Here is a 27,154-nt window from a genome sequence, read left to right on the forward strand (position 1 = left end):
CTGATGATAATGCACCGTAATAAAGCACAAGTCATCTCAAACTCCATTACCATGACAATGAGGTCAGTTTACTTCAGTGGCCTCTCCAGTCACTGGATCTGAATCCAATAGAGCCCGTTTAGGATATTGTAGAATGAGAGAGAAAGTGACTCTGGGGAGTATCTACAGAGAATAGCCTGCAATGTTAGGTTATAGCTCATTAGGACTGTTTGATCTCTGAACTTTAATATGTAAAAACCTAATACAGATGAAAGGCTACAGAGCTTGTCTAAGTATAAGAATTCATAAATGTCCAGAGGTGCTGACTGTGGGCACCTGAAATGTCCACAGTTCCGTCTGAACTCAGATGTAACGACCAACAGCACTATCTAACGTTTAATGTATTACGTAGATTATATGGACTGCACTTCCCTCTAGTGGCAATACAGTTCAAAACAAACAAACAAAAAAAAAACGTAGTAATCAAATGTTCATTTTTGTACATACACTCCTTGTAATGTTTTTTCTCTCTTGAACAAACATGAAAACACTCGATTACAGTACTACTCAATGAGAAGTCGTTGATAAATAAGAAAATCGAAAGTGTCCTTCTCTACATTGACAAGCTTTCCAAAACCAGTCATTGGCCTCCCCTAGTGGTTCGGTAGGTAATTAATGTTTGGGCAGATTACGTCATGGTTGGAGGATAAATCAATTTATGGGTCATACGCTGTCGCTTATTGGGTCATCATAAAGAGCACTATGATCTTGTATGATTGCATGCTGCAAGTTTGACTACGATTACTGCGGTTTTACTACCATAGTTATATAACTTGATTAAGTAGTATATGGTATATTAGGTCCATTTATTGATATCAGACCGGCAGCATTAACAATGACAGGAACAATACAAACAAACAACAAACAAACATACAGACATGGAATAAGAACAGCACTATATTATTCCCATTAATGTGACATCTTTTTAGCTGGGTTATAGACTTGGAAGCAACTAAATAAAAGTATTCTCTAATCTGACATTTATGATATCTGCTCGGAGACTATTTTTTTTATTTTCTTTTTTGCCAGTTGATGGAGGTTTTTTTGAAGTCAACAATTCAGAACTTACACGCAATGTCTTAGAATTCCAATGGTAAAATAATAATGTCAAATACGAACCGTGCAAGGTATAATGACCGTAAACAGTGGTCACCAATAGTTTACAACAAACAACTGTCGTGTGTAAAGTTGTCCTTCACACATAACATTGCAGACGTTTAATAACATTACCACGTTATATCGGTTAGCCAGCTAGCTCCCCAGAACTGAGCCGAACCCTCTTCGTCATGAGGGAACGGCATTACGTCGAGGCGCATCAAACGCTTAGATTCACACAGGCGCTTATTAAGCAGAAATACCAGTATTATTTTCTCGATTAAAAACAGCCTAATAATAATAATAACGCGAGAGTTTGCAAGTTGCCTCCAGTTTGTAGTTACAGCTGTCAAAGGTGGAGTGGATACGCGCATGACCCAGCACCCATACTGTAGGCTATTACTGTACACGGCAGCGAAGATAATATCCGTATAAAAAAATAGGCATAATCCCGAGGTAAGGAGTCGAAGACTGCGCCGAAATGGGACGACGCGGTGCCTTTCCGACCGTCTTCCATCGCTTTCAATTCTTTTACTCTAGCCAACTCTCTCGTAGATGTCGAAAATTACTGCACTAAACATATTTTTGTGCCTCCCTTTCGCTACAGCGCAAGGATTTTTTTACTCCTCCTTCGTATTAAAGTCGCCATTTTGCTTCACTGCCTATAAAAGCTTCTTGTATTTTAATATTTTCTTTAAGGTGTCGGCGACGTCTCTACCTTTGCTGCATGTCTTTTTTTTAACACGTCTCGAGTTCGTTTTTAAAGAGGAGATTTGGGGTTAAAGAGAGACCTCGTGGTTTACATATTAATGAAGAGGAGCAGCGAAACAGACTCTGGAAATAAGGTGAAAGTGTTCGGGTTGTTTAATTTGCATTTTCTTTCCTCCTCTTTGCTCTTCTTTTTCTTCCTCGTCTCCCCTCCTCCTCCTCCTACTACCGCGGATACACAGCGGGGGCTGTGAGTGTGGCTACCGACCGTGACGACTGTCCGTCCGCGGCGAACCCGACCACGGGAAGACAGGTGTGATTGCCATGTAACATCAACAGGCAGTGAGTGAAGACTAGGCTATAGCCTGACCCCACGTGGGTGACCCGGGTCACCCGGCCGCTCGTGTTGGGTGGCTCCAGCTTTTCAGGTAGGTGTGGCCTTCCAAAAGTAAAGCGCTGAAGTCTGTGGATAATGGCTCAATAATATCAGATGTCATTTAGGAGTGTATTTGTGGGGCACCCTGTATAAGTAATTAAAACAAAGCGATGTAACTAATGCTCTGAAGAATGAACATCACACAGAACACACCCTCACTCACACACAGACATTGATAAGACACAACACACACACACACACACACACACACACACACACACAGCACCATTTCAAAGTGAGTTTTGATGCGTATGTGTTAAATTCCCCAAATACCATGGCACGTAGTCCTAACAGCTGCTTTTCATATTGCTCTTTTTCTTCTGAAATAGGCTGCTGGTTCAGAAATGCATAAAGTCTTGCTGCTATAAATAATTTCACTCTGTATCACTCATACCTTCAAGACCTGTCGATCTTTCATGTGGGTTAGGTGTGTGGTCATGGCTCAGTGGGGCTCCAGGGCGTGTTGGTGTGTCCCCGACCGGTTACGCCGCTGCCGAGACCCAGGCGGCTGCTCTGTCTGATGTAGTGTTGGGGCCTAGCTTGTGGTCTGGCGTCTGTCTGATAAAGTACCTCAGTGCTTTGCTTGTGGTTTCGCGTTGAGCGGGAACCCGAGGCGTCCGGAAGTGCTAGCTTTTCTTCCCTATCTGCTGCTGTCTAGTCTCCCAGTCAAAAGCCATCTCTCTCTCTCTCTCTCTCTCTCTCTCTCTCTCTCTCTCTCTCTCTCTCTCTCTCTCTCTCTGTCTGTCTGCCCCTCGCTCCATTGCTAATAAACAAACAAAGCACTGATGTGGAGAAATATCATGATCTCCATTTTGTTTATGTGATTGTGCTGATACTAATGTCTTCACAAATATAGTAAAAATTACTTTTGCTGGTTTTTCGATGTTGTTTTATTTTTATTTTTTACATATGTCTGGTGTCTGGAAGCTGTATTCCAAAGGTCTAAATGTGCCTAAACTTTTCCTTTAAACTGTTTGTTAACTCTGTTAGAGTTATGGTTGGAGTTATGATGTCAAACTATCATTTGAATCAATATAGAATCATCACAAGCATAGATAATACATGTGTGTGTGTATGTGTGTGTGTGTGTGTGTGTGTGTGTGTGTGTGTGTGTGTGTGTGTGTGTGTGTGTGTGTGATTTTAACTTTAACTTTAATGAAAAATCAGCATTGATTACTACAAAGTTATACCTTTTTCACCTTGCTGTAGTGATATTGTAGTATTGTATTTTAAGGTTAGAGAGTTACAGAGGTGTCAAAAAGAGACTACAGAATCTTGACACTTGATAAATACAAGCACAAGTATCGACCTTGTGCCACAAATTAGATTGTTGGTTATTTAAAGGCCCATTTGGTAATTTTATGACAACCTAGTGGTGACCTTATAGCTTTGCCAGAGAGCTGAAGAATGGAGTGAGGTTGTTCTTACCCACAAAACAGTGGAAGCATATGAGAAGCTCTAATTGGTTTGGTTACTCTTTGTTATATACAAAAGAATAACAGAATCTCATAAATTGTGTTGTGGGGGATAAGGTTTTCTGGACTCTTGAGGAAATATTCGGAAGAATAAGTGCATATAAACGTTCAAGTAAACATGGAGATGGTTTGAAGCCTAGCAAATGCTTAAATACGAACCCTCAACTTAACGAGCGAATAAAACAACATTAATACATAAGGAACCGCAGTTTGGTTATAAACAGCCTGGTTTGTTTTAGTCTTTGGGGAGCTACTGGCTACCATACACCATGCCCTTGTGGGGCAGTCTGATGGTCACCCAGCAGGGCCTACACATGCAGCTGCTTGCTGCTAAAGAACCGGAGGTGATGGAGGATAAGAGCCTTTGAGAAAGTGGAAGTAATGGGGAGCAGGTGCAGCGTGTCAGAGCCCAAACCTGGAGGTACACATTACTACACAGAGTAGTGGTTCTCCACTGTACTGCACTGGGAGTGTTTGGGGAGTGTTTTTGGCTTGTTGCTGTAGTACACTAATGGGGTATGGAGTAGTTTTGTCTGACTCCAATCCACTAACAGAGTGTGGAGTGTTTTGTCTGACTGCTCTAGTAAACCAACAGAGTGAGGAGTGTTTTTGACTTGCCATTCTAGTACACTAACAGAGTGGGGAGTCTTTTGTCTGACTGCTCCGGTACAATAACGGAGTGGGGAGTGTTTTGTCTGACTGTTCTAGTACTATAATAGAGTGTGAAGTGTTTTGTCTCACTGCTCTAGTAAATTAACAAAGTGAAGAGTGTTTTGTCTGACTGCTCTAGTACACTAATCGAGTATGCAGTGTTTTGTCTGACTGCTCTAGTACACTAATAGAGTGCTGAGTGTTTTGTCTGGCTGCTCTAGTACACTAATGGATTGAAAAGTGTTTTGTCTGACTGCTCTAGTACACTAACAGAGTGTGAAATGTTTTTGTCTGACTGCTCTAGTACATTAACGGAGTGGGTGAGTGTTTTGTCTGACTGCTCTAGTACACTAATCGAGTGTGCAGTGTTTTGTCTAACTGCTCTAGTACACTAACAGAGTGGGGAGTGTTTTGTCTGACTGTTCTAGTACACTAATAGAGTGTGAAGTGTTTTGTCTGACTGTTCTAGTAAATCAACAGAGTGGGGAGTGTTATGTCTGAATCAGTGCTTAATTTGTAAATCAAATGATGCCGGAACGCAAACAGCGGACAACATAAAATGTTACCAGATCGAAGCAGACAATTACCGGAACACACGCTTCAAAATTAAAGAGTTCCCGGATCCTGTTCCGGCAGAATGCTCTAGTAAACTAACAGAGATGGAAGTGTTTTGTTTGAATTCTCTAGTATATTAACAGAGTGGGGGAGTGTTTTGTCTGACTGCTCTAGTACACTAATAGAGTGTGAAGTGTTTTGTCTGACTGCTCTAGTACACTAACAGAGTTTGGAGTGTTTTGTCTGACTGTTCAAGTAAACTTACAGAGTGGGGAGTGTTTTGTCTGACTGTTCTAGTACACTAACAGAGTGGGGAGTGTTTTGTCTGACTGTTCTAGTACACTTAAAGAGTGAGGAGTGTTTTGTCTGACTGTTCTAGTACACTAACAGAGTGGGGAGTGTTTTTCTGACTGTTCTAGCACACTAATAGAGTGGGGAGTGTTTTGTCTGACTGTTCTAGTAAATTAACAGAGTGGGGAGTGTTTTGTCCGACTGTTCTAGTACACTTCCAGAGTGGGGAGTGTTTTGTCTGACTGTATTAGTACACTAATAGATTGGGAAGTGTTTTGTCTGACTGTTCTAGTACACTAATAGATTGGGGAGTGTTTTGTCTGACAGTTCTAGTACACTAACCGAGTGGGGAGTGTTTTGTCTGACAGTTCTAGTAAACTAACAGAGTGGGGAGTGTTTTGTCTGACTGTTCTAGTAAATTAACAGAGTGGGGAGTGTTTTGTCTGACTGTTCTAGTAAACTAACAGAGTGGGGAGTGTTTTGTCTGACTGTTCTAGTAAATTAACAGAGTGGGGAGTGTTTTGTCCGACTGTTCTAGTACACTTCCAGAGTGGGGAGTGTTTTGTCTGACTGTATTAGTACACTTCCAGAGTGGGGAATGTTTTGTCTGACTGTTCTAGAACACTAATAGAGTGGGGAGTGTTTTGTCTGACTGTTCTAGTAAACTAACAGAGTGGGGAGTGTTTTGTCTGACTGTTCTAGTAAATTAACAGAGTGGGGAGTGTTTTGTCTGACTGTTCTAGTACACTAACAGAGTGGGGAGTGTTTTGTCTGACTGTTCTAGTACACTAACAGAGTGGGGAGTGCTTTGTCTGAGTGTTCTAGTACACTAACAGAGTGGGGAGTGCTTTGTCTGAGTGTTCTAGTACACTTCCAGAGTGGGGAGTGTTTTGTCTGACTGTATTAGTACACTAATAGATTGGGAAGTGTTTTTTCTGACTGTTCTAGTACACTAATAGATTGGGGAGTGTTTTGTCTGACAGTTCTAGTACACTAACCGAGTGGGGAGTGTTTTGTCTGACAGTTCTAGTAAACTAACAGAGTGGGGAGTGTTTTGTCTGATTGTTCTAGTAAATTAACAGAGTGGGGAGTGTTTTGTCCGACTGTTCTAGTACACTTCCAGAGTGGGGAGTGTTTTGTCTGACTGTATTAGTACACTAATAGATTGGGAAGTGTTTTGTCTGACTGTTCTAGTACACTAATAGATTGGGGAGTGTTTTGTCTGACAGTTCTAGTACACTAACCGAGTGGGGAGTGTTTTGTCTGACAGTTCTAGTAAACTAACAGAGTGGGGAGTGTTTTGTCTGACTGTTCTAGTAAACTAACAGAGTGGGGAGTGTTTTGTCTGACTGTTCTAGTAAATTAACAGAGTGGGGAGTGTTTTGTCCGACTGTTCTAGTACACTTCCAGAGTGGGGAGTGTTTTGTCTGACTGTATTAGTACACTTCCAGAGTGGGGAATGTTTTGTCTGACTGTTCTAGTACACTAACAGAGTGGGGAGTGCTTTGTCTGAGTGTTCTAGTACACTTCCAGAGTGGGGAGTGTTTTGTCTGACTGTATTAGTACACTAATAGATTGGGAAGTGTTTTTTCTGACTGTTCTAGTACACTAATAGATTGGGGAGTGTTTTGTCTGACAGTTCTAGTACACTAACCGAGTGGGGAGTGTTTTGTCTGACTGTTCTAGTAAATTAACAGAGTGGGGAGTGTTTTGTCCGACTGTTCTAGTACACTTCCAGAGTGGGGAGTGTTTTGTCTGACTGTATTAGTACACTTCCAGAGTGGGGAATGTTTTGTCTGACTGTTCTAGTACACTAATAGAGTGGGGAGTGTTTTGTCTGACTGTTCTAGTAAACTAACAGAGTGGGGAGTGTTTTGTCTGACTGTTCTAGTAAATTAACAGAGTGGGGAGTGTTTTGTCTGACTGTTCTAGTACACTAACAGAGTGGGGAGTGTTTTGTCTGACTGTATTAGTACACTTCCAGAGTGGGGAGTGCTTTGTCTGACTGTTCTAGTACACTAACAGCGTGGGGAGTGCTTTGTCTGAGTGTTCTAGTACACTAACAGAGCTGGGAGTGTTTTGTCTGACTGTTCTTGTACACTAACAGAGTGGGGAGTGTTTTATCTGACTGTTCTAGTACACTAACAGAGTGGGGAGTGTTTTGTCTGACTGTTCTAGTACACTAACAGAGTGGGGAGTGCTTTGTCTGAGTACTCTTGTACACTAACAGAGGGGGGAGTGTTTTGTCTGACTGTTCTAGTAAACTAACAGAGTGGGGAGTGTTTTTTCTGACTGTTATAGTACACTAACAGAGTGGGGAGTGTTTTGTCTGAGTGCTCTAGTACACTAACAGAGTGGGGAGTGTTTTGTCTGACTGTTATAGTACACTAACAGAGTGGGGAGTGTTTTGTCTGACTGTTCTAGTACACTAACAGAGTGGGGAGTGTTTTGTCTGACTGTTATAGTACACTAATAGAGTGGGGAGTGTTTTGTCTGACTGTTCTAGTACACTAACAGAGTGGGGAGTGTTTTGTCTGAGTGCTCTAGTACACTAACAGAGTGGGGAGTGTTTTGTCTGACTGTTCTAGTACACTAACAGAGTGGGGAGTGCTTTGTCTGAGTGCTCTAGTACACTAACAGAGTGGGGAGTGTTTTTGGCTTTCCAGGTTAGGGTTGTGTATCAAGTTCAAAGGTTGATGGTAGGTGGTAGAGACTAATGTTTGTTCCACAGTGTGTGAGCTATTAGCCTAGTCTGTGTTTTCTCTTTCAGCAGTGAGGATACAGGACAAGTTCACATTCTGAAGTGTTTTGTAGTTATCATGTCCTGTTAGGAACAACATGGGTAAGTGGGCATCACTCCCATTTATCTCTGTACCTATGGCTGGCCTGGAAAACCACCCCAGTGGAAACACAGCAATTGATCATTTTCCCAAGAGTGACTAGACGACCAAGTACCCTAGATAAACAGTGACAACTGCCTCAGAGCTGTGTGTGTGTGTGTGTGTGTGTGTGTGTGTGTGTGTGTGTGTGTGTGTGTGTGTGTGTGTGTGTGTGTGTGTGTGTGTGCATCTGACTGTCAGTCTAGTCTGTCTTTATGCCTGGGTGTGTCTGTTTGTCTGCTTGTATGTTCTTGCATATCTGTCTATCCACCGGTCAGTCTTTTACTGTAGACACATTTGATTTCAGCATGTAAATTCTGTGTGTGTGTGTGTGTGTGTGTGTGTGTGTGTGTGTGTACCCATACAGGCATGGACACCTCCAGTGGTGCCCGCTTAGTTAAGCCAACCTTGGGCATGCCAAAAGGACGTTCACCCAAACAGTCTCACCCCCCCGAAACGGCCCGAATGGGCGGCACTGGAAATGACAATCATGGTGAGTCCCACTGATGTTGTATTGCTTTAAAACCTTGTTTTTCATTTTCGCTAATGATTACTTTGATATTTATGGCTGACAAATGCTGTCACATTGACTGCCATGCAGGTTATATAACCTGGCAGGTAGTTTCTGTGCAAGTAATTTAGATGCCAAATTCAAAACTTTGAACATGACTCTTATTTTATCCAACATATAAGCTGTGACGTTCCAAACTTCCATTCGAAACCGAACTACTAGGGAACTGTGTTGATGTAAAAGCATGTGGCATCTTTAATTGCGAAAATTTGTTTTATCAGCAATTGGAATAAATTCCTGTGTTTGTCAGTTACTGTTGTCTTTTTGTTGAAGCCTTAAAATGTTTGAATGACTTCAGTCTATATATAATTCAGTCTAATCTATAATTCATGTGGTGTCAGCTGTGTACCTGATATTATACTTACATTTATGACTAGGGGTGTCACCCCAACATGCTGAAGACAGGTAATGATTACTGTCTCATTACAGAAAAAGGCATTTGACCCTTTTCATAGGGTGTCAGTTTTTTTTTTTGTCCTATGGTGACACCAGGAAATGTCCTCCATATGGCTGCTGTTACATAAATGACTGGCTCTGCGGTAAATACGAATGTCTTTGGTCTTCCTCTACATATTCACATGCAGTATGGAGTCATTTTGCGCAACAGATCTGACAGCAGTTTAGTAAAAGACCGAGAGTGTTCAGTGATGAGCCATTCAAGAACAGCTGTCATCACGTTTTGGACCAGAATCAAACACACACAAAACATGCCAGTGACATACTTGGTGGCTGAGGGGATTTGCGATTCCTTGCTCATCTGAGATTGGTTTCCTGGTTCCTTTGGTTATAGATGAAGTCAGAATTTGGTGAGGGCATGTGAGTGGACGCCTGCTGAGGCAACCTCATAGCAGAATAGGTGGTTAGTGTGTTCAGTTTCCAGTTTGAATCAGTGTGGCAGAATAAGTGGTTAGTGTGTTGAGTTTCCAGTTTCAGTGTAGGTGAAGCAGTTCTAAGCTGCTTTTGAAAAGAGGTGATAAACACTTGAATGGATGAGGTTTTTTTAATGAGATATAATTTTCTTCTTCTTCTTCTTCTTCTTCTTCTTCTTTCGGCAATTCCCGTTTAGGGGTCGCCACAGCGGTTTTTTAATTTTGGCCGGTTGATATTTGCTTCTCTGGGGAATATTTCATGAAGGTTTCTTCACACTGAAAAGTTTTTCAGCTTGTGCTGCAAGATATCATCCATTCTCAGGCCATACTGATCTTGTACGTAATATAATCATCTCTACCATGTCATAAATGCAAAGAATTCAAATGCGTCTGTTCCTTAGTGTGTTAATATTTATTTCTGTTAGATGGATAACCCGAGTTATCCCTGGCACTGTCAGTACGGACAGCTGTCTCTGTATAGATGAACTTGACAAAGCCGCCCAGTAGACATCGGTGTGGCAGGAGGTGAACCCAGCTCGTCTTCGTGACGGAGCAGAGTGATGTCTCTGCAGGCTGTGCTGTTGGTGCTGGAGGGCACGTGAATGGCAGGGAGGCCTTTTTCTGCTCGCCCCGGCCTCCGCTTCGCTCTCTCCGCACCAGGACGTCTAGTGCTGAGTGTGCAGGCTCCGCCCACCCTCGCCTCGGAAGTGTGTATGACCCCCCCCCGCCCGCCCCCACCCACACTTCCAAAATATTGCTGCAATGTTTTCTTGCGGTGGCCATAATTTTGAAGTGACCGTAAGTGGATCTGAGGGATTGTGCTGCTATCTAGTGTGGCAGTGCAAAGCTCACTTTGGCCCATAATAAATGATGGAAGCCGTGGTGTGGCAAATTGATTCAACTGTGCATGGGGGCTAATTGATTAATTGACAGACATTATACTGTTAACAGTGTTTTTATTGATGGCCTCTCACCATTGCCATGGTGATGTGCTAACAGGCTTATGTGCTCTGTAGCAAGAACGATGGCTAGTAGCAAAGTGGACAACGTTCATCGTCAGTATTGTTCTGTTGCCATTGGTGATGTAGCACTCAGGCGCCAATTAAAACCCTTAAAAATGCCAAAACCATTTCATTATTTTGTAGGTTTTTAACAGTCTTAAAGAGACTGTTTGTTACCTTTTCTGGAGCATTATTATTGTGAAAATGAGCATTGGAAATTAGGTTAAAACATTTCTGCAATGCCCTACTAAAGGCTGAATGGCTTTTAGCAGCTAACGCGCCTGTGTAATCTGGGCTTTTCAGGTTTTTCATGGTTCAGCCTGTCACTTCTCTCTGAAAAGTGTTTTGAATTGAATTGCACTGGCTGAAGGAGACATTGCATTCCTGAGTTTCCTGACTAGGTCTGTGGGTGCTGCTACTGCTTTTGAACATGTAAACAAAGCGTCTGGGAGGGAGTTCGGCAGTGGTGATGGCGCGGTGTTCCTGCACTTGTGGTCTCAGTGTAGCTCCGCCATAACCAATGTTTGGCTGTAAGAATGTGAGCAGGCTAAGCGTGTGTGTGTGTGGATGTTGCGAAAAGTGACTGACAAAGGATTTTTGTGTCTTTTGAGCTGCTTTGAAACATGGTTTACTCTTTCTCCTTATTTCATTGGGGTTTGTTGACTCTTAAAACTCAAGAATGTTTAGTTTTCTTGCTTTCAAGAATCAAGACACTTCTGGGGTAAATTAGACTCCTAGATGTTATACAGTTGATTATATTCCACCTTTGAAATCTTCTGTTTCATGGAGGCACGACTAGCCAATTAAACATTCACCCTGCTCTGCTTTGTGTAAGGAGTGTCATTCAGAGGAACTACTTTGAACACCAGCTCATCGTTTACATGTGTTGCACTGTCCTTCTGATCCGCCTGCCTGAAGGAGGTAACATAAGGTTACAGTGAGATGCTGTTTTAACGGTCATTGCTGTGATCGTACCAGTCTGTCTCTCACCTCTTCCTCTGCCTCATTTCCTGCTTCTGTCAACTTCCTTTTGGAAATCAACTGACCAGTCAGCAGAAAGACCTCCTACAGTTAATCTTCTTGTCTCTTGTGGAGTTGCAATTTAAGAAAAAAGTCTTTTTAGTTTTAATACTGCAGGAACATCACAGCATTAATTGTAATTTTGAATAATAGGATACACTAAAATGAGGGGAAAAAACAGCAATTCCATAACAACCAGCCTCTACACGTTTGCCTTAATTCTAAGCAGCATTTCTTCTCATCTAATAATCCATATCCTAAATATCTGTATTAAATATACTGAATATGCATCAATACTTTTCACAACTAATCTGGTCATATCCATAATGTAGACCCATCTAATATTAATGGTACATGATGAATGTCAGTGTTTTCCTATTTTCTTGTTGTAGTAGAGTTGCGATCATCCAGTTCATTTTGTCTTTGTCCTATACTTACTAGTTTCCAGACTGATCACTGCAAATCCAGCTGTAATTTCACTCCTTAATTTCACCTTAATTCATTTTATTCATAAATTGAACCTTAATTCGCATTACTCCTTAATTTTACCTTAATTCACTTTACTCCTTAGTTTTACTTAGACGTTAACGCGGCAATATCGATGACGCGTGCCTTGCAGATTAACTCAGTTCAGCGATTACATTACCTAATGTTGAGGTTGTTGTCGCACTTGTGCACATGCAACATACACCGGCAGCTGCTCTGATCGTGAAGGACTGGAGATGTCTGATCTTTCTCTGGCCATAACTGCAGACACAGGTTAGGTGACGCCCTTCTCCACATCAGAGTGATGGCAGAGACAAAAACCCCCAGATTGGTGTCCAAAGTGAAGTGAATTGCTTTTTGCTTCACAAAAGCAAAAAAGTGTTAACTCTTTGTTCGGCTTACAAGACATGTGAGAGGCGGCTCTTTCTAATGGTAAAATGTTCAAGACTCTCAGTATTATTTGTGAACAGAGTAAGTGTTCATGCAGTTTCCTGCAGAGCATGGTGTTTGACGAATGTGTTTTTGTGAAACAATGCCGTGTTAATAGCGGTTAATAGCGTTCATCTTTTCTTCACTATACAGGGTATGTTGTTAGACTCCCTAAGCACTCTCTGGTACCTTATCTACAGAGCCCAACGTCACAACATATGGGCTTCTGCTTCTCAGATATAAATGATGTCTGTTTCTTTGTGTGAGTCAATATTTAGCACCACTGCATTTAGAACCTGAACATAAATTACTGTGCTGTGATTGGTCAGCCGCGATGCTGCGGTCCTAGGGAGTTGAGGTGCCAGGTCGCCGAGGGCAACACGGCTCGACTCTGACCCACCGCATAGCATCCATCTGCTCGCTGCTGGGGCTCCGCCCACTCTGTCATCACTGATGAGAGCTGCCTGCCAATATAAACACACACTCCTCTAAACAGATAAACATGCACATTCTCTCTCTCTCTGTCTGCATGTCTGTGTGTATGTGTGTGTGTGTGTGGGGGGGGGGGGGGGGGGGGGGGGGGTGTGAGTCTTTGTGTGTGTGTGTGTGTGTGTGTGTGTGTGTGTGTGTGTGTGTGTGCATGGGTGTTTCTCAGTAACATGGTTGCAAGTTACAATGAAATACGGCCACTACGGAATAAAGGCATATGAGCATATTGTCATATGGGAACTGTTGGCTGGGAGTTTTTTTTTTATTACTAGTAAAGCATTTTAGCATTTAGCATTTTATTACTGTCACTAATAACATAACGGCAATACGAATATTAATACATATAGTCCACTTTTGCTGCACTGTTATCTCAAGATGCTTCACACTAGTGAAACAGGAAACATGGCCAAAAAGACAAAACACATACGAAATGTGCTAAAATATATAACGATGAAGCAAAAACCACAATGACATGAAGTGAACGAATGAGAAACTGAAAGGATGAGATGAGAGTCTAGAGCCTAAAAGCCTCGCAGCCCTGATTTGACGCTGCTCGCAGCTATCTGGGGATGCAGTAGCTTTTACAGTAAGATGCATATCTCAGTGAGTATCACTAATGCAGAGGTCATGCATGTGTGCATGTGTAAGAGTATATTGAAATCAATTCTCTCAGTGATAGACAGCCCAGCAGGGCCAATATGAGCAGACATGTTTATTCATTAGTATACTAAGTGCTAAGAGATCATCTTCATCTGTCTTCTACAGCCATATTCATTTGCATATTGAGACTTTTCCACAACTTTGGTAGATGACCGGAACTAATAAGGCTGATGAAGTGTCATAAAAAGCAGTGAATTGGGATGCAAAAGGGGTCTGGACGTTTGGCCGAGCTCTGGTGGTGTCAAAGAAGATCTCACATGTAGATCAGCCGTAGTGAAGCCCTCATCTTCACAGAGAACATATTAACACTCAGCTGAGTTGCTGGGAGCCAGTTCTTTGGAGAGGGAGGGGGCGGAGTTTGAGAGAAGGGGAATGTGATCCTCTCATTCTTTTACACACACACGCACACACACACACACACACACACACACACACACACACACACACACGCAAAGCGCTTCTCTCTCCCTTTCTGCATCACCACTGCTGCAGAAATCTGAATCCATTCAGAAACCCAGTTTGTTCTGCTCATCTAGATTGGCGTGGCGATGCCAAGAATCCAGTGCCACCCCCTCTGCCTCCCAGACTGCAGGCTGGTTCCCTGCGCAACGCTGGTGTCCTCCCCCTCCAGTGGCCGACCCACCACCACCATCAGCCACTGTGGCTCATTTATTACATTAGTGTTTTGGACAAAATAAGGAGCGAGAGTCTATAAGCGAGTAACCGTTCCTCAATTTAGAGTTCTGGTTAGTTGTTCGACAGCTTGTGACACATGGTACAAAGATTGTGCCGTCATTATTTTGGGTAGAGTTGTAGCTATATATAAAGTATATTTAATTTTACCTCAGATGTGGAACATGGTCCTTGGCGGATCCATTTTTTGTGGCTTTGGATGAAGGGCTCTGATGGAGGGTGGGAGGTGGATGATTGTGTAGTTGAACGCGTAGTTGAACGCGTAGTTGAACGCGTAGCTGAACGCGTAGTTGAACGCGTAGTTGAACGTGTAGTTGAACGTGTAGTTGAACACGTAGTTCATGCTTTGCACGGCTCTGTTTGAACTTGCCCTCATACGGACAGAAAGAGGAAACACACCCAGATAAGCACTCCTGCACAGCTGTGACCTCATCATTGCTCTTATATTGGGTGAAATCCAAAGGAGCAGGGAGGAGTTGTCACTACTGCAGTGACCCTGGAACAATGAAGGAGAGAGAGAGCGAGAGAGAGAGAGAGAGAGAGAGAGAGAGAGAGAGAGAGAGAGTCAAAGACAGAGAGACAGACAGAGAGAACTAGAATGAAAGAAAACAAGAGAAAGAGTGGGAGACTGAGAGAGAGTGAGAGAGATATTGCTGTGTCCAGCTGTTGCTAATGGTATTACATGGTTTTAAAAGGCTAGAGCAGACATTTTCAACTCATACACGTCTGTCTTGATTTGTGTTTGTGTCTGAGCTTGTGTGCATATGTTGAGGTTTTTCGGTTCACCCCAAACTTGCACAAAGGACCCTGTGTGTGTGTGTGTCTGTGTGTGTGTGTGTGTGTGTGTGTGTGTGTGTGTGTGTGTGTGTGTGTGTGAGAGAGAGAGAGAGAGAGGGAGAGAGAGAGAGAAAGAGAGAGAGAGAGAGAGACCAGAGCCTTTCTTTGACTTTTGAATGTGTTATCTGCATCTGTTACACAGTACACAAACACTCAAGATGAAGCTTGTCATGCCGCTTTGTGGGTTTCTCCACGGCAACAGTAGTTCACCCACCAGTTCAGTGATTATAATAAGAACCTGCACAGCTGTGCACATTTTCAAGGACAACAAGAACAAAATTCACACACGAACGCTTAAAATTCGCCCTTCAAATATCGAAGAATTTATAAATATTTGCCTTTGAGTTTCTTCAGGCTTTGCTTTGGCTTTTAATATGTATGAAAGCCTATTATGTTTGAAAAGACTAATCAAATGCAGATGGCAGCCAGCAAACAGGAGTGAATTTTGTTATTATTTAAAACCAGATGTGATATCAATGGCATTCCCTTTCATTACTTCGTTTACCACTTTCTAAGAACATTTGCTTTTACTCTTAATTTACTGGGCTAGGTAACAAAGAGTTTTGCTAGTTTCTTTTTGTGATAGTACAAACTCAAGTAATTTAACTGCGGTACCAAGCAAAATGATAGTACTGCATTCCAAGCCTATTAGATGCTGACAACAGCCGTCGGTGACGTTGTTAGTTATCCACCATATGTTTGGACGCAAGGGGTCCGTTGTTGTAAGAGCAGAAGACTATTCCTTTGCCCTGCCATGTATCAAGTTCCAGTAATTGCTGTAACGCTCCAGAATCAAACTCCAGAATGCATCCAGAATTGTGCTCCAGAAACTATTCGCAATTCTAGCGTGTGCATTGGGTCGGTCCTGTCTGTGGATGCGTGTCTTGCTTTTGTGCACGTATATGTGTGTGAAGTTGTTGTTGAGTGCTAGTGAGAGCAGAGGAGGAGGAGGGAGTCGTTGCAGGAGATGAGAGTGGCCGGGTTATTTGAGATCATTATGCAGTTGGCAGAACTCTGCTCTGCCTCAACCCCCCGCCCCATACACACACACACACACACACACACACACACACACACACACACACACACACACACACACACACACACACACACACACACACACACACACACACACACACACACACACACACACACACACACTCTCTCTCTCTCTCTTTCTCTCTCTCCCTGCATCTGTCTGTCTCTGTCTGTCCCTGTTTGTCTCCCTCTGTCTCTGTCTCTCTCTGTCTCTCTCTCTCTCTGTCTCTCTCTCTCTTTCTCTGTCTGGCTCTCATTCTCTCCTTTCTCTCGTGCCTTTTTTCATTTCAGTCTCACCTCGTATCACATTTTTTCTTTTCCAAATCTTCACGCACTCTTCCCTCTTTATGGATCCCATCTTTTTCCCCTCAGTGTTCTTCTGTCACTTCTGCCTCCCTCTCTCTCTCTCTCTCTCTCTCTCTCTCTCTCTCTCTCTCTCTCTCTATTCCCCTCCATCTCTCCTGCTCCACTGAGGATGAAAATGAACAATGTGCAGCTGTAGCTAGAGACAGCTGGGAGGGCCTCACACTCTCACAAATTACAGCATGGCTGTGTGTGTGAGTGTGTGTGTGTGTGTGTGTGTGTGTGTGTGTGTGTGTGTGTGTGTGTGTGCTGATTTACATTGCTGTCATAGTGTAGTAAACATAAGTTTGCATGATGGCATGGTGTATTTGACAACAACTGGCATCAACATGTGTGTGAGTGTGTGTGCAAGCAAGTTTTTCTTATGGTAATGTACGGTACGTGAATTTGAGAGTGTATATGCTGTAAATAACTGGGTCATGCTTTGGTTTGTGTGTGTGTTAGTGGAAGTCTGAATATAAGCCTTTGTTACACACCCGTGGATGTCAGTCAGGAAAAAAGAAAGTAGCCTTTGTTTTCTTCAGCAAAACGTGTGTGTGTGTGTGTGTGTGTGTGTCTGTGTGTCTGTGTGTCTGTGTGTCTGTGTGTCTGTGTGTGTGTGTGTGTGTGTATGTGTATGTGTGTTTTGCGAAGTGAATGGGTAGTAGGTGGAGTGAATGAGAGAAAACTCAGGAAATGGCTACAAAACTATGAAGAACATTTCTGTGTGATACTGGGAATGGTCTTCAGTTGTATGAGCATGCGTGTGTGTGTGTGTGTGTGTGTGTGTGTGTGTGTGTGTGCGCTTGTGAGTCTGTTCCAGTAAGGCAATTCATATACACTCAGCAAAAGGTATTACTGTAATACAAGTTGGTCTTATTCCCATAGCAGCAAACACACACAAATGCACATACAAACCCAAGAACCCAATTACTTAATTATGTTTTTAAGACCTGTGTCTCCTAAGAAGGAAATAAACTCAGTTTCATGCTCAGTTTGATCCTTCATTTCATGTCTTCAAGACTGTGTGTGTGTAAGCGTGTGTGTCCTGGCTGAGCTGTAAGTAGATGCCCTTCCATACAAGAAGACAAAAAAGGCAACCCAGTGCACCAGATCCATTAACAAGTTTAATTTAGCAATGGTTTATGTCTGTGTTTTATTTTTTCCATATGTGTCATATGGGTACCGATGTGCCATCAGCCATATTCTCTTATTAGGTGCGACTCTTCTCTTTAGCGCTGTAGTGAATATGTATCATCTTCTCCTTCCGTCCTCTGGGTAAGATCAAACATTACATTCAATCCTTCAGCCAATATGACTAAGACCACAGACTGTACACCACTACCTTTCAGCACATTCCACCGGAAAGCACTTCATGGTGGATCAGAACAACAAGAATTTGATGGATTTGCGTCGAAATCCCTTCCAGCTTTTAATAATCCTGTCAGACAAAGGCGGAGGCTAACGGCTAACGGCTCCTGTGGGACAAGGTAGAATCCACAGAGGGGGGAGGACAGATGGACCCACTCTAATGACAGACAGCAGTAGAGCACTCCGCCATGATTGCACCCTTTCAATTATTAATAATTCCCATAACCGTGGGTGATTACTGCCTTTTTAAAATAAGTCAGTAGTCAATATTCTCCTGTCTCTGGCCGCATAGACCAGAACCAAGCAGGTGAAATAGGGAATGTAATACTGCACACTGATGTTGGATTTCATGCTTATGTAGTTATGATATGAGCAGTAAATTTAGTAGTAATTTACTATTTATTTAAGTAGTTGATTCTTGGTGTTACAAAAGAAAATGAAAAGGTTCAGCAAAACGTGTGAATACTGAACTATCCTGGTGGTGAAATTATTTGACTTTTAGTGTTTTAAAAACATTTTCATAATTTTTAAGGCACTGCGATAATGGCAAAATATACTTTGATGATCAATATGGAAATTTTCATACTGATTATGTGTTTGAGGTAAATGGAATTGAGTTGTTCAGATTCTAATACTTTTTTGTTTTTTTATATATATATCAACGATATTCTCCAGGTTAATGGGAAGGAGCATGTACAGTAATTAAGATGTGAGAAGCTGGTTGACTAAAGCTTTACAGTAATCTGTGAAATGATTGTTTATTTTTGTACATACATTACCTAAACATACATATCAGACATTTTATATGTAGTTCAACACAACAAACCCTTCTATTTCAGTATGCTACACTCTGTTCCGAGTGCCATCTGTGTCTTTTGAAGTTGTTTTAGTAATGGAAGGCCAGAAAGCGAACAACACCATCTTGGATTTGTTTACTCTGATTTAAAGGCAACTTTATTTACAGGTATTTGTTTTTTTTTTTGTAGCTCTCTTATTGATGTATGCAGGTTGATTGTGGCTTTGGTGTTTATGGGAAATAAACTAGGATAAACATGTGGTAAATGTTATGAATGAGCTGGAGGTAAACGAGGATACATTAATGGTAAACAAGGATAAACAAGTGGTAAACGATGTGGTTCGTGAGAGGTAGCTGGAGGTAAATGTCGATAAATGAGTGGTAAGTGAGGTAAACAAAGATAGGCAAGAGGTAAACATGGTAAACGATGAGGTCCGCGAGGACTAACTGGGGGGGGGGGCACACAGGGAAGAATGAGTATATTCTTGGGTATACGTGGTACACAAGGTCAGCGTCAGGTAAGCGAGGACATATGGTAAACACGGTAAACGAGGCGGCCCGTCGTGGCCGGCTGGAGTGTGTAATGCGGCTGGAGCGCATGCTACATTCCCTCCAGTCGTCGTCGCTACTCCACCGACGGCCTGATACGCCCCCACCACCACCACCACCACCCGCCCCCGCCCCCGTCTCCTGCTCACTCCACTCCACCGCTAGCCGCTTCACCCACTCACAGCGACAGTGTGGGGGTCGGGGGTGTGGTGCAGCGCACACATAATAAGGAGCTGATGCCCAAGACTCTGTGACACGTAATTAGAGCGGCGTGCGGTCGGCGTGCTGCCCTTCTACCTACGACCACCCTGGCGGAGCTGCGCAGCAGGGCCAGCGTCCGTGATGTACGAGACGGCTAATGGCGCCGGAGAGGGGAGCATTAATGAGGGAACCTGCCCTCCTTACACAGAGACAGAGCGAGGGGGAGGGATGGTGGGGTGGGGGAGAGGGAGAGGGAGGGGACTGGGCAGATGGAAAGAAAGGAGGATGTTGGAGAGGGGTATGCCGTAGAGGAGAAAAGCAAGCCAGAGAGAGAGGGAGAGAGAGAGAGAGAGAGAGAGAGAGAGAGTGTGTGTGTGTGTGTGTGTGTGTGTGTGTGTGTGTGTGTGTGTGTGTGTGTGTGTGTGTGTGTGTGTGTGCATGGCAAGTCTTAACTCAGAGATCATGTCCTCTCAGTGCTGTGTCAGAGACCTGGCTGATTAATGCTTGATTTACTCTAACCTGTGAAAGGCCTTTATCCACAGTCATTTTTATTTACACACACACATACACACACACACACACACACACACACACACACACACACACACACACACACACACACACACACACACCTCTTGCTAATTTCATTGAAGCCATTTTGTAATTGTCCTTATTATTTAGTTGCTAAGCAGCCAGAAGCCAGAGATTCTCTGTGGACTCTTAGTTTATAATTGGTTAGAGTTTGTACAATGTTCGACCTTGCTACCATGTCTATGGACATACTGCAACCTTGATGAACTCTGTAACAGCAAGACCAGTGTGTGTAATCATCCACTCAGCAAAGACGAGCTCCACAGGCTCAATAATTGAGCGTTTCTGTTTACAGAATTGGTTGCACATTAATATAGCTATTTGACAGAGTTTGCAACTTAATTTAATTGCTTATGCAGAAGCGCCCCCTAGTGGGCCCGCCGGCGGGCCCAGCTCCTTTACGGCGATATAAAACATATTAAACATTAATGAATCTCCGAACAAAAGCGCTTAAATCAAAATTTCCTATCCCATCTACATGCCTACCGAGTTTCAGCCGTCTACGTGCAGCCGATCGCGAGATATCCGGCTTTGAAGTTGACCACAAAAGTGCACCCCGCGGGGGGGTCTCCCGACATATCCGTTTACAAAACATATTTATGTTGTGAAATGTCTTAATGTTTTGTCACCTAAAAATCGTTTACTAATAAGGCTTTAATTTAAGACCTTAACAGCGTAGATCCGTTGTGGTTAAGTACCTTAAAAAGCTTGCTCACCTCACTGCAAAATTTTCCAAAATCCGCTTCCTGAATGAGACACTCCGACAAATCTGCCCCCTAAGCGTCACAGAAGCATTCTTAACGCTGATTTGACCCCTCATTACAAAGCTGCAGCGGTTCTGCTTTGATTTGAGTGGTTTTTATTGGTCTAAAGTGGGGTAGTGACTTTGAGTGACAGGTTTTACAACCTCTCCCACGGCGAGGTGCGAAGGGGAGGGGGGGAGGGTGAACCAATAAGCCCACAGAGACAAGCTGGCGCCTCAGAAGTGATTGAAAGCTGTTCTAACCAATAGTGTACATCCTTCCGAAGCTAGCCAGCCCTCATATGACATGATTGGTCAAGTATATTTTTAAATTGAGCCCTCGGAAACTGGCGCTTCATTTCCAATTTCGGCCGCTAGCATAGCAACATAAGCTAACCCTTTGCTAACCTAAGCTAAGCTCCCCAGAACACACTGTTCGGCGAAACTGAAGCAGCCATGGATTATTTTGTTCGTTTTTATGCGGATTGTGGATACTTTTGAACATAAACGGATTACTTTGTGTGGAATATATGAGCAATTTTCGGAATTTTCGCCAACCCGGAAGTAAGACGGTACACCGGCTACGACGCGATTCTACGTACTGTGAGTAACAATGGATAATTTTTCATAAGCGATATTGTACAAAATATATATTCTAATACTAAACATTAACTAAGCGTTAGATTATAAACAGTTTTAGAGCGTTTGAGTGCTGCAGCACTCTGTATCGTGTCGGATGCTACCGGAGTTGGCTACGGTAACCTAGCTTATGCTGTCGGACTATATTGGACATAAATATGATATCATAACGTTCATATTTGGACATGAAATTTAGTCATTGGAATTTTCTGGTCTTGCTGTAATATGTGCAGCATTGTTGTTTGTCGTAGCTCCTCGGTTTCGTGTAAGGAATTTGTTGGCATGTTAGCTTAGTTGGCTAATGGTGTGTGTTGGGTGTGGCATATTTAGACATGGGTGTGGTGCACTTGACATACCTTGGATAAAGCTGAATAACTTTTCAATGCTTGCATGGATTTGCTCCATTTTTTCTGTGTTGTTAGAAAAGACCCTAGCGAAATTTATTGTAATTTCTGATACCTAATTTGAATAACTATGTGAATATACATTCCAGTCATGTTCAAGTTCAAGTCAGCATTTGTGACATTCCTGGCATATTAGCATCTGCAATAGAGGCTCTAAAATAAACCAAATTATGTGAATATGATACTGAAGTGTATTAATATGTTCCCCCAACTGCCTACTTCAGTTTGAGCCATGAATGATAATTTTCCTATATGTACAACTTGAGATATCTAGTTTTAATGTGAACTATGTCAAAAATGTTAAAAATGGCCACCGGGTGTGCGAATCTGCAGTATAAGGTTAATTATTCGGTCCAGCTAATTCTGCTGTTTTCCAGTTACCTCCTGATCTGAGGGCACTTTAAGGTTTATATTTATAGTAGGTGAGACTATGATACTTGATGCTTACTTTGATAAATCCAAAAAAAAACCTAAGGACCTTCAAAAGAAAGAAAAGATCATCAAGCGTTTCTTTCAGTAAGGAGGGTGTTACAGACGTCACAGACGCAAAGCTCCACTCCTACAAAGAAGTCCTGCTGGTACGCTGGTGTTCACAGCCGGCGTTCAGCACTCTGTGGGCTGGGGCTGAACGCGGGCTTCCGTCCTGAACACAGCCGTTCCCTTTAACCCCTCCTCCACGCGGATGTTCGCCTTTCCAACGGAGGTAGTTGCCGGCTGTTCTGTGCGTTGAATGATTTACGCTCCCCCTGGTCCCGGAGCGAAATCCTTATATTTCGGCTCGTAGCACGACATATGAGAAAGTTCGAGGCAAGCCAGACTGACGGCTCATTTTCCAAAGTAGCGTCCAGCTGTTGCAACCGTACTAAAAGCAAACTGCTTACCTAATCATTGGTCTGGATCATGTTTTATGGTAACTAATAGCAACCTGGAACTGGAGCCTGAGACAACAGCAGTCAGACACTGGTTTTGATAAAGGTGATGCCACATGTCTTCAGTGTGACCGGTGGCCACATAACAAGATCACTTACCATGTGTTCAAATGGCTGGGCTGAGAGGGTAAAGCCATGGGCGTGGTAGAGGGGGGAAAAGTGGACCTGACCTGACCCAGGTCCCGAGTAGGGAGAGGGGCCCATTTTGCTCATGTATCTCATTTACTGGCATTTATAGGGGCCCACTGACACTGAGAGTGTACAGGGCCCCGAATTTGCGGTTACACCCCTGGGTAAAGGATATAATACGGGGAATATTTTAAAAGAAAAATACAGTGATGAGGTACAGAAAGACACATTTAGTCAATTTCCTTACGGATACAAACATGTTATCTTCATTTTTTAAACTAACAGTATTTCATAATCTCCCACCCACACCACCAGAATCAATGCACAGGGCTGGTGAGGAGGGAGATTCATGAGGTACTTTCGCACCTAAAACAAAACAAAAAACTTGTTTAGCCGTGCAGTGAGGAATAACGGAGGGGAAGAGAACACGTCCGGAAGGTGATTAGCCCGGCCGTTCCACCTCCTTCATTCACTCTTCAGGGCCTGTACTCACTGTGTGACTCTCCATCAGGTCCCTCCTGCAATGAGAGGTCAGAGGGGAAGAAGAAAGGGCGCCCCCGTGTGGACGTGCAGGACCTGCGCAGTATCCCCGTGAGTTCCAGCGACAAAAAAGCTACTCGTGTTCGGTTTTGGCTGCGTTTGGAGAATGTTGTCCGTGCCAGTCAGGGAAAGTGAGGGTTGGTGTGTATGTGTGTGTGAGAGAGTTTGTGTTTGTGTGTATGTGTGGAAGGAGGGGAGAGTTTGTTATTTCCAACTCTTTGTTTAACTTTGGAAAGAAGAAATCGATCTTGGTGCAGTTTGTGGAGTTTGTGGTGTTTGCTTTGTGCGTGCAAATTTGTTGTGAATCGTTAGTAGTTGCTAATCACTGTAAGAATGTATGTGTGTGTGTGTGGATCTGTCTGTATGTCGTGTAGGCTCATATGATGGTTCAGTGGAAAGAGGAATTTAAGAGTCGTTCTCGTGTGAAGTGTCCGAGTTCAGGCTGTTGGCTGGAGTTCCCCAGTATTTACGGGCTTAAGTACCATTACCAGCGCTGCCAAGGGGTAAGACCAGAACCCCCTCAAATGCCTGCTTATGTACACTGCTAACACGTATCTCCAACCCTTTCCACCAAGACATACCAACCAAAACAAGCACGTCCATCTTTCTCTGTGGCCATGAACTATTCAGAGCCACTGGACAGAGGCTACCTAATTCTTTATAAACCTAAGGTGCCTACATACATCTGTAAATTGAGCTATAAAACAGTGACATACAGTTGTGATCAAATTTATTCAACCCCCACTGAAATAAAGTGTTTTGGCCAGTTTGACATTGATTTTGATCATTTCAGTCATCTTATTTACAATTATATCAAAGAGGCACTTATAAATTAGACAAACATAACATAATATTTATGATGGAATAACCACAAATGTCTTTACTGTGCTCACATCATTATCAGTTTTATTCAACCCCCTAGTGACATTATTTTTTAGTACTTAGTACAACATCCTTTTCCAGTTATGACAGCTTTCAAGCGTGAAGCATAGCTTGACACAAGTGTCTTGCAGCGACCTATGGGTATCTTAGCCCATTCTTCATGGGCAAAAGCCTCCAGTTCAGTCACATTCTTAGGCTTGCGCACTGCAACTGCCTTCTTTAGGTCCCACCAGAGGTTCTCAATTGGATTTAAGTCTGGTGATTGCGATGGCCACTCTAGAATGTTCCAGCCTTTCATGTTCAACCATGCTCTAGTGGACTTGGATGTGTGCTTCGGATCATTGTCCTGTTGGAAGGTCCAACGTCTCCCAAGCCGCAGGTTTGTGACTGACTCCATCACATTTTCCTCCAAGATCTCCTGGTACTGAAGGGAATTCATGGTACCCTGCACACGTTGAAGCTTTCCTGTACCATTAGAAGCAAAACAGCCCCAAAGCATAATTGACCCCCCGCCATGCTTCACAGTAGGCAAGGTGTTCTTTTGTTCATAAGCCTGGTTCTTCCTTCTCCAAACATAGCGCTGGTCCATTGTCCCAAACAGTTCTAATTTAGTTTCATCTGACCACAGTACACTGTCCCAAAACCTTTGTGGCTTGTCCACATGACTTTTGGCATACTGCAGTCGACTTTTCTTGTTCTTTGGAGTCAGCAAGGGGGTGCGTCTGGGCGTTCTGGCATGGAGGTCTTCGTTATGCAGTGCGCGCCTTATTGTCTGAGCTGAAACTTCAGTGCCCACATCTGACAGGTCTTTTTTCAGTTCCTTAGCAGTCACGCGGGGATTTTTCTCCACATTACGCTTCAGGTAGCGCACAGCAGTCGCGGTCAGGATCTTCTTTCTGCCACGACCAGGTAACGTTTCCACTGTGCCCTTTAACTTGAACTTGCGAATGATACTTCCGATAGTGTCTCTTGGAATATTTAACAACTTCGCAATCTTTTTATATCCATTGCCATTCTTGTGAAGAGCAATAACCTCTTCTCTTGTCTTCTGGGACCATTCTCTTGCCTTCACCATGCTTGGAAACACACCAGTAGATGTCTAGAAGGAGCTGAGTATCACAGTCCTTTTAAATCTGCCTAATTGGTGCTTATCATGCTTGATTGCTGCTCGTTGACATCCACAGATGTTTTCAATACCTGATGGAAAACACTGGAATGAACCTCTGTTCTTAGGAGTGGTAGTCGTAAAGGGGTTGAATAATTGTGTCAATGAAGAAATCACAAAAAGGCCATTTAATACTTTATGACCAAAAAAATTGATGCTATCTTAGTTGCATTTAGTTCTTTAACAAGTCCTTGTAAGATTTCATTATGAACACAATTACAAATGTGCACTGAATTCCATAAAACCCTTCGCAGCATTGGGGGTTGAATAAATTTGATCACAACTGTAACAACGTCTACTTTCTGCAAGAAACTGTAACAACTCCATCGTATATAAATATTCAAATCATGAAACCTCAAATGAAGTGAGTTCTCTATGATGGCAGTCAAGAGGTCTTCATACTTTTTTGTTCAAATTTGAATAGGAGCATTATTTTTTACCATAAAAGGTCATAAACAGAGACGTGAGAAAGGTAATTCATTCTTGTGTGTACTCCTCTGCCACAGTTCACTCAGGCAGAATTCCTCAGTGGACAAGGCCACATACAGTGACGAGTGGTATACGTTTAATAAACGCCACATGGGATTTCCACGCTTTCACACTCGGTCCTGTTCTGTGCTACTCTTTCACTGGCTTTGATAAATGAGCCCCACTGACTCAGCCAGGCCCGAACCCACTTTAGTGCCTTTGTATTGCACTATGAGTAGTAATATGATGTGCTGCTGTAACAGGTAGCATATCTTTCTGTGTGTGTGTGTGTGTGTGTGTGTGTGTGTGTGTGTGTGTGTGTGTGTGTGTGTGTGTGTGTGTGCTAGGCCACCATGGCAGAGAAACTGAGTCACGGATGTCCGTATTGTGAGGCCGTGTTCGCCACTAAAGTGCGCCTGCAGAAGCACAAGCTGTGGAATCACCCGGAGCGGGTCACCACGGAGACCAAGGCCGGAGTGCCCATGGAGAACAAGGCGGAGCCAAAGCCTGAGGCTAAACTGCACAAGGGCTCTGTAAAGAGCAATGCCAAAAAAAGGTGGGAGTGGCCTTAGCACACCCTGCCCTTCCCCCACCCCGTGGCCTGGTTTACCTCAGCAACCTTCCTGCTAGCAGAAGGGGCTAGTTGCACTTAACAGGTCTCACATCTGGTCTCAGGCTAAGCTGGTTGTAAGTTGCTGGGTGTGAATTTTAAAATCTGGTTGAGAATTTACACTAAGGCTGGACACAAGATTAGCGCCTTGCTGGGAACACGTGTAAATTCAGTTTCTGTTTATAAGGTAGCTTAAAAGGCTTAAAATAATACGGTTTAAAACAAATGTCCACTGAAGCTTAACGAGACAATCAGCTAGAAAATCAAAGAACTAGAATTATTTTGTAGATTTCTTTTTTGTTACTTCTCATTGCACATTCCAGTATGATGGTAATTTATTTAATTTAGAATGTACATCTTATAGGCTTATTATCATATTACACTTTTCCAAATACCGATTGGATAAAGACTAGAGAAAAGAACATAAGAAAGCAGACAACTGTTTAAGCTATGTGTTCAGGTTCCCGTTAAAAGGAGGATTCCCTTCAGACTTGGTGTAAATGGTTGGTGTGAGAGTTACCAACCACTTACACCAAGCTGGTTGGAAAATCCTATCGAAAAAGACATCTTAGTT

General features: G+C 43.0%; 1 protein-coding gene across 4 annotated transcripts in view; it reads left to right on the plus strand.

Annotated features, from left to right (window-relative positions):
* The first annotated feature begins 1,319 nt into the window (after positions 1–1,319).
* znf512b (zinc finger protein 512B) overlaps positions 1,320–27,154 on the plus strand; it is a 44,322-nt gene continuing 18,487 nt past the window's right edge. For 2 of the 4 annotated variants that reach the window (XM_076995057.1, XM_076995059.1), the window contains exons 1-6: positions 1,320–1,590; positions 2,085–2,270; positions 8,497–8,622; positions 23,427–23,506; positions 23,830–23,958; positions 26,318–26,526. In XM_076995057.1, coding sequence (XP_076851172.1) covers positions 8,499–8,622; positions 23,427–23,506; positions 23,830–23,958; positions 26,318–26,526 — 542 coding nt within the window. In that variant the 5' untranslated portion in view covers positions 1,320–1,590; positions 2,085–2,270; positions 8,497–8,498. The other 2 variants (XM_076995060.1, XM_076995058.1) reach the window with 2 other exon arrangements.

The sequence above is a fragment of the Brachyhypopomus gauderio genome, unplaced genomic scaffold (assembly GCF_052324685.1).
Source record: "Brachyhypopomus gauderio isolate BG-103 unplaced genomic scaffold, BGAUD_0.2 sc175, whole genome shotgun sequence".
Lineage (NCBI taxonomy): Eukaryota > Metazoa > Chordata > Actinopteri > Gymnotiformes > Hypopomidae > Brachyhypopomus > Brachyhypopomus gauderio.